The sequence below is a fragment of the Uloborus diversus genome, chromosome 1 (assembly GCF_026930045.1).
Source record: "Uloborus diversus isolate 005 chromosome 1, Udiv.v.3.1, whole genome shotgun sequence".
In the NCBI taxonomy this organism is placed as follows: Eukaryota; Metazoa; Arthropoda; class Arachnida; order Araneae; family Uloboridae; genus Uloborus; species Uloborus diversus.
Window position 1 is genome coordinate 68,809,820 of NC_072731.1, and position 13,288 is coordinate 68,823,107.

The 13,288-nt window shown below is 34.9% G+C and overlaps 1 protein-coding gene across 1 annotated transcript; it reads right to left on the reverse strand.

Annotated features, from left to right (window-relative positions):
* Positions 1–808: 808 nt before the first annotated feature.
* Positions 809–11,337, reverse strand: LOC129234636 (uncharacterized). The gene is made up of 4 exons (XM_054868670.1): positions 11,227–11,337; positions 7,413–7,475; positions 6,196–6,599; positions 809–1,203 (listed from the first exon to the last, which is right to left on the reverse strand). Exons 2-4 carry the CDS (start codon positions 7,471–7,473, stop codon positions 850–852), a joined length of 819 nt encoding a protein of 272 aa, XP_054724645.1. The 5' UTR covers positions 7,474–7,475; positions 11,227–11,337; the 3' UTR covers positions 809–849.
* Between the last annotated feature and the right edge of the window lie 1,951 nt (positions 11,338–13,288).

Sequence of the window (13,288 nt, forward strand, 5' to 3'; positions counted from 1 at the left end):
TTTCTCCTTCTTTGTGCCCATCATAAATGACACTAGCTTTCCCATACTTACAAGTGACATACACTGCATTGCTGGCATATTTCCTTGAAACTTGCAGATCATTACCAAAAAAAAAAGCATGATCGAGAAGGTATCTTCCATCTATAACATATACGACACCAGCTGTTTGTTTTGTGATGGTGGCGTGGATGGATCTTTTGCTTCAGGGGGGGGGGGGGATAATAACTCTTTAACCATACAGGTTTTCTTTCCTTCTGTAAGAAGAGTAATTTGAAACAGGTTTCAACTTTTTTTTTTATGTTTGGGTTTGGTTATTTTTTGCTCTAATTTTACTGTACTAGTAATAGGATGGGTCAATTTCATTATTTTTAATTATTGAAGTTGCCCGTAGCGGAAAAATTTAAGCATCAAATGTTTGTAAAAAATGGTTTTGCAACTAAAAAAACTAAGGCCCTCTTCTAGGCCTTGCATTTTCGCCAAATCGATAAAAAATAATTTTAAGTCTTGAACTTTCACGCATAATTTCGTTTATCACCTGTTGCGAAAGAAGTTGTACATTAACATTCTTTTCTCCCCATATTTTTTCAGGGATTAAGAAGGTGATGCTCAATTAAAATTTCATGTGTATCAAGCAGACTTTAATAGGTTTAAGAATACTTCCAAATTAACAAAAATAGAAAGAAATGGCAGAATTTGTTCAGAAGTTATTTCCAAATTGCTTTTTGAAAGACAAAATTTATTTTGCCACGAAGGATGTATTATAATTGTTTGTATTTGCAAAAGAAAAGAAAACACGGGTTATCAAGTATTGCTCTCTTTTAATAAATTCACTTAAACTGCGTAAAAATTTCAAACATTTTTAATTCGATGGAGAAAAAACTCTGTTTTCATTTTTTTCGGAACAGACATTGGAATTTGGTCTAACAGTTCTGCCAAAGTTCCTTTGTCGAGTTCTTTGTTTATAAGTTTCAGCAGAGCATCGTTCAATTTTTCCATTGCTTCTTCGTGAAATTTATAAAAAAGGTTTCTACCGAATCCAGTCAGAATATTCAGGAGCATTTCGGTCCATCTGCCACCACCTAAAAGACTTTTAAACTCAATTTTTAACTGTCCGAATGTAAGATTGAGCTTTAGATCATTCATATGCAGGCGAGTCTCGCCACTCGTTGATACATTTAAGTCTCCGTAGCCATTCATTCTGACCTGCATAACAAATAATGAAAAGAAAAAAAATTAAATGAGGAATAATATCAGCAAAGAATATTTTAACATACAAGGGGTGATCAAATGAAAAGGTACGAAACGACACGGTGTTTGCAAATGCAGACTTTATTCAAAATATACACCATAGGCCTGAGCATAACGATTCCACTGATGAACAAGCCGCAGGACTTCTTGTTCCCAGAATTCCTGTGTGTTGCAAGGAGACCCAGTCCTTCACAGTGTCCTTGAGTACGTCGTCCGAGTTGAAGTCCTTGCCTTACAGGTGTTTTTTCAGCGGAACAAACACATGGAAATCGCAGGGAGACGTGTCCGAACTGTAGGGCGGATGGTCCAACGTCTCTCATTTGAACTTGTCTAGTTCCATTTGTGTGACTCTGACAGACTTGTCAGAGACACATTTCTCCCCGTAAACGGTCACCATCTGCCCAAGAATAGCTGCCGGTTTCTCATCTTCCACTGTCAGAAATCGGACAACACTTCGCTGCTCCACAATCGTGGAATTTTACAAAGCGAATGCCATCCTGTCCTCATACGCACTGCTGCATCATTTGGACGCCGCTCTTTATAAGAGCCTTTGCTCTCTCCTGCGCATGTTCCGATCCCAGTCAGAGCCTCCAATAGCATCCCGAGATGTCTCGCTACATTCTCCCATGGCGGAATATGCAAATATTTACCTGTTTCATTTTTATGTCGTTTCGTACCTTTTCATTTGATCACTCCTTGTACAATGAGGCTCAAATTACAGGACGGACTAAATAGTTTGACAGTTTAGGGAGAAAACTAAACAAAGAAGAATATTAACAAAGAATATTGTAACATACACTGAGGTTCAAATTAAAGTACTGCTTATATAGTTTGATAAGTAACTACACTGTAACAAATTTCGGAAACGTTTCTGGATATATCGGAAACGTTTCCGAAATAGTAGGAATCCTTCATCCAATAGCGAACTCCTCAATATTCAGAAAGCTTTTTGTTGTTTCAAGACATCTAGAAGCGGAAGTGATGACGCAACGCTTCGAAACCTATTTCATCCTTCCAACACAGGCGCCAATGAGTCGGAAATAACGAGAACTTCTTTTTTTCTTATCTATGGTTGCTGCAGTCAGCAACTGTGTAGCATTGGATTGCTTGGTATTTCATGTCTAGAGAGTAGTAAAATGTGTCGAAACTAATTTTACGCCTTTGCATTTTGGACTGCCCTTGATTTTTTAGACGATGTACGCAGCTATTAAGTTAGTTAATAACCATTTGCTTCTTTACAATTTCCAATGCGACCATAATTAGATATATATTGTGTGTTCAAGCGTGAATAGTTTTAACACCCGTGTTTATACTTAATGAAACGAAACCCTTTGGATTACTTATTCAGTTGTAATGGAGGTACTTAGATTTTCTTCCGCTCATGTTCACTTGTAAGTATTAATGAATATTTTAAAACATGTTGTTATATACATTTATATTTTTGTTGATTTGCATTTGATGAGGCTCCAATTGTAACTGTTTTTGGGTTTATCGAATTAATTTAAAGTTATCCTACATACCTATGTGCGCGGTGTACTATTTGTTGTAACCAACTGAAACTGATTAATTACGCAAAAGAAGTAAGATTTATATTTGAGAAGCAATCACAGAAAAGTTATTTCGAAATACTTGGATGTACATACATTTTGTTTCAAAAAGAAAAAAAATCAGTTGTTTAATTCATTAGAAATATGGTAATGCAAATATTTTCTAGTATTGTAATATGCTTCACAAAAAATGTGCCGGTATAATTTATCTTTTTTTATTATAATTTATTCATTCATTTAAAAATATTTATACCATTAGAAAATGACCATGTTATCTATTAGTAAGAACATAGTTATGAAATTAATTCATCTGCTTATTCATTTTGTTAAATGTGGTTAACAATTAAAAAAATCCTTGACATTAGTTCCGAAAATAACATTTCCTTCGTGGATATACTAGTTTAATGTAGGACAGTCAGGAGGAATGAGTCAGTGGCAAAAATGGAACAGCTGCATTTACATGCTGAAATAAAAAGTAATATTATTTCATGTCATCGTTTTAAAAGTGTTCAGTTTTTAAATACTATGTTATTAATATGCAATGCACATATGGTGAGAAGACGAGGGGCGTTCACCACGCAGACTGTGCCATTGACATTTTCAAGAGGTTGCTTTTTTTAAGGTGGGGTGCGCTTTATATCATTTTATGGGTGCACCATCACTCTTATGGTGTGGGGGGGGGAGGGAACTCTCGTATATATGAAATGGAATAAGCATGTAATAGAGTTCAATGTTTTAATAAATAAAATATATAATGCATTTTGCGCACACTCTAAATCAGTAACCTATTTTGATTAAGTATCTATATTTGTGATAAACTGGAAAAGGGCAAGAACAGAGGAATAAACCCGAATGGTTCCAGCAGGGGGACTTTGGTGTCATATTTAAATTCATCAATTTCTCTGTTGGTACTTTTCGGTACACTTTGTTCGTCAAAGAAATTGACTTGACGTGAACGAATTTCGGAACGAAAAGTGTAGGTAAGTTCTGTCAAATTTTATCCGAAAATAAAAGCTATCAAGTTTGATACAAGATATGTTTTTAAGTTCTGCATTAAAAATACAATATGTTGATAATTTTGTCTTGAAAATATTGAGAGAAAAACAGAAGTTTAATATTGTTTAACAAACAATCCCACTTCTGAGAAAGTACTCCTCTTCCCTCCCCCGACGATTTTGTGATTATGAATGAAACTACTATATTATTTCATAAATTATCAAAAATTTATAACTGCATATGTTATGCTGTTAACCATGCTATTTGTCATTAGAAATTCAGAAAAAAAAATCCACGAATGATTCTAAAATTGCTTGTTTCATTGCTCTTAGATATGAAAGAATTGAAACTGATATGGCATGCAATACTATAAAAAAAGAATTATTTTTTAGAAAAAATCACGGAAAAAGGATTCCGAAATTCTCAGAAACGTTTTTGAAAATTGTTTGGAGAATTCCGAAATACTCGGAAACGTTTTCGAAACTTTCATGAACCACAGCTGCACAGAATACTCAGAAACATTTCTGGAAATTACGGAAAGAGGATTCCGAAATACTCAGAAACGTTTCTGAAAATTACAGAAAGAGGATTCCAAAATACTCAGAAACATTTCTGGACATTACAGAAAGAGGATTCCGAAATACTCAGACACGTTTCCGGACATTACAGAAAGAGAATTCCGAAATACTCAGAAACGTTTTTGAAAATTTCATGAACCGCAGCTGCACGATATACTCAGAAACGTTTCCGAATTTTTTTTACAGTGTATATGGTAGTTCTGCTCAGTTTACAAATTCAAGAATCATGACTCAGCCGCCTGCATTTAATGACCGAGATCAGCGACGTGAGTGTAGAATTATCAGGGTTAACACACAAGCAACACTGCTTGAAATAACCACATAAATCACTATGGGGCACACAACGGACGTGTCCATTGCAACAGAGTAGCGAAATTTGGCTTTAATGGGCTATGGTAGCAGAAGACAAACTCCGAGTATCTTCACAACCAGAATGAGATCCTCTGAAGCGTCTCGGGTTCGTGACAGTATCGATCAAAACCTGGACGACTAGAGACCTTGGTTTTATCAGTTATTTCACGATTTTAGCTGTTAAGAGGTTATGGTAATGTTTGAAAGTGACTCATAGCCCACGAAGCATTGAACTCTAGTTCTTGGGACAAGGCACTTTACAACCTGGTGTTGACTCCATAGCGATGTGGACTTTTTACATGCCATGAACCTAGTCCTCAAGATTAATTGAACAGCTGACTGACTGAAAATTGTTATGTCAGGTGCTTAAAGATCACTTGAAACCATTTACGAATTTCGTTTATCCGAACAACGATGGAATTTTTGGGTAGTGCTTTTTACCATGTCACCTGGCCACAAACAGTCGTGATTTGCAAGAGAAACGTTTCGGACAGTTCCTGCAAATGATTTAGTCCCCTAGATCACCCGACATGAATTTCATCAATGATTCATGAGGCATAAACAAGAGAACAGTTGGTGCACAAAATCCCGAAATGGCAACACTTTCACAATTAAGGACGTCCATAATGGCAGCATAGCTAAATTTCTTTTGTAGAAAACTTCTAACAACTTTTTGACTAGTTACTACGTCAAGTTGTTGCGTTTCACCGAGCAAAAAGGGGTCCGAACAATATCAGAAAGTATACCATTACTTTTGTCACTTCAGTGCAATTGTTATTTTCACGCTTTTAAGTTTTCTGAAGTCAGTGATAATCATAATAGAGAGCAGAGTCTACATAGGTAAAAGCACTCACAGCTTATGTGGAGTCTAGGTGCTACACCTCAAGAAATACTTCAGAAGTTTAAGAATAAAACCAGCAAAAAGAAGTCCGAACGATATCAGAAAGTATCCCACGACTTTTGTCACCTCAGTGTAATTGTTGTTTTTACGCTATTAAGTTTTCTGAAATCAGTGGTAATCATAATAGAGCGCATAGTATACGTGGGTAAAAGCACTCACAGCTAATGTGGGGTCAAGGTGCTACGCCTCAAGAAAAACTTCAGAGGTTTAAGAATAAAACCAGCATTTTCAAGTTTATATTGCACACTAAAATCTATTTCATTTGATTTTTTTTTTTTGCTTGTGTACGAAGATGAGAAGTAAGCAAAGTTCTATTAAGTAAAATTGTCGTAATAATTCAGCGAAATTTGGAGTTAAATTCGGTAAAATTATCACCATTCGGCTAAAGTTTAAGTTCCATTCAGCAAATTGAGACTTTCCGTCCTCCTAAAATTTAAGTTCGGAGCGCCCTTGATCACAATTCTAACGACATGAAGATGAAGTACGACATGAAAAAAAAGCTAGAATTGTTACCTTGTGCTAATACTTGCAGATATTTTCATCACATATTAATGTACTGAAACATTCTCCTTACCTCAGTAACATTGATTGAAAATGGACCATCGCTATTAATTGGAAATATCTTCAAAACTTTTCCATCCATGTAACAATAACCTTCTGCGGATAGCTTTGGAAGTGATAGGCTGAAATTTGCGAAGCCTTTTTCTAAATCAGCTTTTAAGAGCTCCAGTCGAAACTGCTGGATGCCAGTGATGGTAAGATTGCTCATCCTCAATGAAAGAAGGGCTAATCTGTCATTGATGTCCTCGTCGATGTTGGGGATGACTAAGGGGTCGATAGGAGGGATGCCGATGTCCGGAATGCCTTCAGGCATTTGGTCACGGAAGTTCTCCAAAACTTCGCGGATGAATTCGGAAAGTTTTTCGTCATATTCCTCCTCTGTGGTGCCGAAGAAACTTTTGCCGTTTAGTTGTATAGCTGTAAATACAAAAGTGCAAGAAGTCATAAAATTCTAATAATGTGAACGATCATAGTTTATCGTCTGGACCAGATTAATTTCCAGGACTCTAAAATTGCAATGGCGCTTGCATTGGAATTTGAAGTTTTTGACATTATTCGCTCTATCAACACATTTGACGTCTCTTTTCATTACAACGCAGGGGAAGGGGAATTTATTCTATGCTGTGAATGCCTTCAGTTGGCTCATGCCACATTGCAGTAGTAAGAAAAAACTTGAAAAAAAGTTTAATGACAAAGGAAGTTCGGAAACTTAACTAGTAAAACTTTGGACCCTGGTTGCAATCGAACTAGGGCCTAAGCAATCAAACAGCTATGCCTGGGTTCATATCTAGTGCAAATTAACATAAATCCAGAATTTTGTTCAGATCTGTAGCCTTTAAGGTCGTACTATTTGATCGTGAGTCAATTGAATTAAGCTGGGTAGATGATGCTGTGTGTTTTAGAAAAGTAAGTTCGGCCACTTTTTACTTAGCTTAAGAACAAAGGGAGGCCTAACTCTTTTTGTTTTCAAACTTATGGAGACCACTTGTGGGCTTGAATCAGCTATACAATACTTTTTTTCAATATTAACGGATGAAATATTTATTTGTTCTCAACTATTTTGCATTTAGTTTTGAAATTGTTTGTAGATGTTTAATTCGATAAAAACGTAATACTTTGGCATCCCAAATGTAGACTGAGGATAAAATTAAGGAAATGAAAGATTGCATACAATAAAAGAAAATGCACATTAATTAACATTTATTTCAAAGCACATAAACATCAGCTTACCTTGGGTTGAAATATGAAGTATCAAAAAGCAGAAAAAGATGTTAAGAAACAGTCTCCCCATTTCTGAAAATAATGCAAACAAATGCATTACATTACGTTCTACGTTTTCGTCCACTACTTCGTCTTTAGTTCTACGTTTTATAAGCAAAACTGATGGTATTTTATAGAAGGACACCTACAGGTAAGCCATCGTTGTCTGACACAGATCAATGTAACTGACTCTAGCAATAACAGATCGTGTGACAAGTCCTCTCTTCTACCAAAATTTGTGTGTTGGATTGAAATTGGGGCCGTGGTAGCCCGATCGGTAGAGTGTCGGATTCGGGGCCGGAGGGTCCTGAGTTCGAACCTCGATGGTCGAAGATCCACCGTCGTCATTAAAGGGGACTGGGCGACGTTAAATATGCTCGTGGTCTCAATGTCCTCCAAGTGAAACGATACCTCTGGGGGTGTTAACACCAGGTGGCTATTAGCTCCTGGACTAGTTCTAAATTCTCATTAACTGTTCGATCCGGTGATGGTGCTGCCATCTATCGGTATATAAAATAATGCAGGCAAGGCACTTAGTATGCAGTCCTCGACATAAATACAGTTGTAGTCAGTTGTGACTCTGAATAGGAATAGGAATAGGATTGAAATTGAATGTTTCCTCAGTTTGTGCCCCCCCCCCCCCAGTCAAACGCTGCATTTTTAAGAAAATTTCTAATTTTAAATCAAATCGGCTTGGCTTTAATTCGGTTCAAAGCAGTTTCTAGCTCTCGGAATTCGCTCATCACCTGAAACATTTAATGCGCTGCGTGGCGTTTTATGGTTCGCTCACGTATATTGATCCAAGAACAAAAATGTGTTTTAGTGTTTTTCTGGAAACATAAAAATGTTAGAAAATTTCATCTATGGTTTTCATAACCCTTCTTTCCTATTGAATCTATTTTATTTCCTATTTTATTAAAAATTTAATTGGTGTAGAATATAATACTGAAAATATTTCATCCAATTTTTAATTAGCCCATTTTCTCTCGAAAATAACTGAACATTCCTTAACATCCAGAATAAATACACTAAATTTGTCATATTTCAGTATTTTTTGAATTCAGTATTTTTGAGCAAATGTGAAGAACTTATTTAACTTTATTCTTCTAATTATTTTTATAAATTAAAGGTTTCAGTTCAAATAACAGACAACCATAAAATGAAACAAATAATAATCTTAATCTCATTTCTGATACATTAGCTGCCCCTCAAAAATATCTAGACGTTTTCCCTTCCCCTCACGCCACCCCCAATAGAGAGCAGTAAGTTTCCCTCTGTCATATTGATTCTTACATATAAACTTCATGCGTAAATAACAGGTAATATGCACTTGATTAGAAGTTATTAATTAATGCAAAAGTAAGAGTTTAAAGACTGTAGAATGTAATTATTTACATAAAACATGAACATCTCAGCTCTACTCAGTACGTTTATTCAAATTACTGTTTGAATTATTGCGATCGAATTTATTTTAAGTGTTCATTAAGCAAAATATTTATCTTTATTATAACATCTTTCGCATGTGAAATTTGCTCATTTCTCACTAAAATATCAGAATTATTAATTTGTTATCTATTAGCACCTGAATTACTTGCACAAGTATTATGAACGTTGATTTAATAATTATTTTGAAGCTTTGCTCATTTGCATAATCGGTAAAATCTTGTGAAGTTCATTAATGGAGTTGAATGCATTATTCATTTCAAATTATGAAACACAAAAAAAGGGCCAAAATGTAGAGAATATAAATCAAAGCAGCATTTAGATCTTTTAGAATTCAGCTTAAGAGTTAAAACGATATATATATATATATATATATATATATATATATATATATATATATATATATATATATATATATATATATATATATATATATATATATATATATATATATATATATATATATATATATATATATATAAATATATATATATATATATATATATAGTTTAACGTAGTCTTAGGGCGGGCGTGAAGAATCGTGATATTTGCTCGCTATAACCGAGTGCTTGTAAGAAAACGGGTTTCAGAAGAAGCATAAAAATGCACGCATACTTGTAGGTTTTTTATTTCGTTTCTGTTCGGCTCAAAAGTATTTGGTTAATTATCTCTGAACTGTCTCATTGTCTCATTCTTGTTTTATTGCTTTTCAAAAAATACGTGGGCCGAAAAACATCGCCAGGTGCACCATTGACTTCGTAAAAAAGTTAGAAGTTTTTCTGCAAGTCAAAAATTATTAAGTCTGCTGAGGATGGTTCTACTTGAAGTTCTGTACATTTTTCGAAATCATCATCACTTTCATTTTTATACGTATTATTTTTTTTTTCATTTGGTTTAGCTTAAATTTCAGATTCAGTAAGTTTCTCGAAAATGATAATATTGACGTTAACGAGTATATAATTTTAAAAACTTATCTTCTCCTAAATTTACAAAGAAAAAGGATGTTATCACTTGTTCTCAGGATTTACGACTCCTTGCTAACTTTGGGCTGACTTCAACTCTCGCTAACTTAATGTTAACTAAAGGTCAACCATTTTTGTTTTATCAAATATTCAGTAAGATCTACTCTCACAATTCATCATAGCTTTTGTAAACCTACTAAAACGTTCCTAGACTTTGATAAGGAATAAAAAAAGAAGAAAAACTTTAACTCATGAAGTTAATGAGTTTAATGTGATAATTAATAGTAATTACTATTACTGTTAGATGGTCGCTCGTGTTCATTGTGTTTATTCTTTCTACCAATCTCTTTGTCTATCAATCCGATCCGTAAGTATTTTTCTTGAAGTCAGTTTCATAGCTGGAGAAATTCCTTAGTCGCCAGTATATGTTAGTAACAATTTAATTAATAACTAGTTTTTTTTTTTGAAATAGTGGCCAACTGTTTTTACTAAGGAAGCGAAACGATATACATTTATAAGTTGGTAATATTAATAGTCCTAAATACTTTAATTAATGTATGTATAATGCCTTATTAAAAAAAATACATAAACGTTGCATAATGATTTTGATTTAAAAGATTGAATTAACTAGTCAATGCCTTTATTAAACTTTAAGATCATTAATATTTTTTCTGAGGTGGCGATTAGGTGACAATTCACAGAGGATTTTTTATTCATCATTTTCTTTTTCATTTAATCGCCCTGTGGGCAGTGTAACCGCTAATTTTCCATCGAATAAATACAGTTTCTCTCCATTTTTAGATAAAATGTAGGTTTTTACTTTAAAAAAATAGTAGTTTTAATCACAGAATGACGTATAAACTTTTGCAACCGCTGCCAAATTTTTGCAATCGTAGTATAATACTAATAATAGTGTTGATCAATAAAAATAAAAAATATGGGAATTTTTAGCTGATATTTTCAAAAGAACAAAGTTAACAAAATAATTAGCAATAAGGTTTTGTTTTGTATAATAATACTCTACGCAAATTATTAATAGCATAAAATACTACACTAAGAGCTACTGCACACTGCATTTCATTATATCTCTTAGTATTTTCGTTATTAATGTTTTGAATGCTAAAGATGAATGCTCAGACACACGCTGTATAATTATACAATGAACATATAATTCAGTAGATACAACTCAGAAAAAAAAATAGCAGTGAAACAAACAAGAAATTCTGTTTCAAGTACCGACGGTTTTATGGTAATGGAGCAAAACTACTTTGTAACTGCTTTAATTTAACACATACGGAAGGTAATTTAGGAATAATTTAAGCAATCATGTAAACATACAAAATGCACAATAATAACACACACAATACAGCATTTCTTACCTGTTACTGTCCAAAGTTGTAGTGCTGAAAAAAGAAACTAATAAAATCACAAGAACAATTTTCGTCGAAAATGAAATAAATTTATCGAACTTGCACCGAATGCCATTGTTTCTAGCTGAAAATGCAGATAAGGATTCGGGAAAAAAATTTCCACTGATAGCGGAAAATTAGTTTTGAATCATCATTTTATTTTTAATGCTTTGCTAATAAAACGATTATGGAATTTTCAAACTAGTAATCTGTGTAGTGGTTTTCAAATCCGAGAACAGTTATATAACTCGGTTGTATGGTGATATAACTTGTGTCATTGCTTGTATGAGCGAACTCGAATGGAAGACACACAGCGTAAAATATATACTATGTACAGTGAAATCTCTTTGAAGCGAACTTTGAGAAATCGCAATTTTGTTCGTAGAAAAGGGAGTTTTGTAGTAATGGAATTCAAGCAATGTGTTTGAAAGTAAATCAGGATTGCAAATTTACTTCGTTGAAACCAATATTGCGTTGTATGGGTATTCGTTATAACGGAATTTCACTGTATATATATGAGTGTGTTTTACGGAGATTTCTTTCTCGACTTTAAAAAAGCAAAGCATTGAGACTATGAAGCAAATGTACCAAATGTAAAGTCACAATGACTTTGTAATTGTGCACACTTGACTGAAAACATTCCGTGTTGAAAATAGTTTTCATGTGTTTTAAAAGCTACTGAGAATTACAAAGGGATGTATTGAGTTTTGTTGCTGGTTGTTAATTTCAAGCACCAAACAGGAAAATAAATGTGTAAAAACTGTTCAAATATTTAGAAGATATTTCATGCGTAGTGCTGCTTCTGGTGTTGTCGAATTCTGAAATATATTCCATTTTTACTTAAAATACACTGATGGACAAAGTTAAGAGATAAAAGGCTTTTTTACGCATTTCTCGGAAAATATTACATAAAACCTGGATAGTTGGTTGTTATATAACAGCACTATGGCGCTGGTGTCGCTGAGATTAATTTAGGTACTCTTGTGGGCGTTGCTAAGGCAGCATTTTTTGAAGTATAAAAGTTTGCAGCCGCTTCTCAGCTCATTCCACTTTACGAGACAGTAACGATTTGTATGGTGTTTCTTGAAAAATCTAGTTGTTTTTATTGATTTTTGGGTGAAGTGAGTGAACATCATCGTTAAGGCGAAGGTATGAAGTGGAAAATTGTGAGTAGATATGAAGCAGAGCAGTCCCAAGCTCAGGTTGCTAGGTGTCCAGAAGACCAGGACAAGGTTGTCTGAGAACAACAACGCCCAATAAAGACCAGTATTTGTTACTTATAGCCAAGCATCAGAGTACTACAGCAACGCAACTGTCTAGGGACCTCGCTGCTGCCGCGGGAACATTAGTTTCGAGCAAGACAGTTGCAAGAGGCTCGGTAAAAGGGGGTTGTATGCCAAGAAACCCGCCATTTGCATCCTACTCACTCCCTTCCAGAAAAGAGAGCCTGTACAATGGTGCAGACAGCACCAACACTGGACACAGCTCCAATGGGCTAATGTTCTTTCCACAGATGAATGTAGATTCTGTCTACAAGCTGATTCTGGGCGAATATTTATATCGAGGGAACCTGGGATTTGATAATATCATGAAAAGGGACCATTATGATGCTGGAGGATTGTTGCTTTGGGCAGGTATCAGGCAAGATGCCCGCACACCACTCCATGTGTTTAACACAGGTTCCGTGAATGCCCGGGGGTACAGGCAGGAGATCCTACAACCCTATGTGTGTCTTTTAAGGGGTGCTGTTGGCCCTGAATTCGTTTTTATGGATGACAATGCTGACCTCATAGGGCTGTCCTGTTGAGAAGTATCTAGAAAACGAAGATATTCATCGAATGGATTGGACAGCCAAATCTCCTGACCTCAACCCCAATGAACATGCTTGGGATGCTCTTGGGAGAGCTATTGCGATACGCCAACCCTCACCCAGAGACATTCCGGAGTTAAAAACCGCTCTGGTGGATGAGTGGGAGGGTCTTCCACAAGCACTCCTTAACTCTCTCATTAACAGCATCTATACTCGTTGTGT

What these genes read in the sequence shown, in the direction of transcription:
- LOC129234636 (XM_054868670.1), bottom strand. Translation starts at nt 7,473, where the DNA reads ATGGGGAGACTGTTTCTTAACATCTTTTTCTGCTTTTTGATACTTCAT. An exon ending in ACTTCATATTTCAACCCAAG is followed by an intron (nt 6,600 to 7,412) that starts GTAAGCTGATGT and finishes TTGTATTTACAG; the next exon opens with CTATACAACTAAACGGCAAA. An exon ending in TTTCAATCAATGTTACTGAG is followed by an intron (nt 1,204 to 6,195) that starts GTAAGGAGAATG and finishes TTTGTTATGCAG; the next exon opens with GTCAGAATGAATGGCTACGG.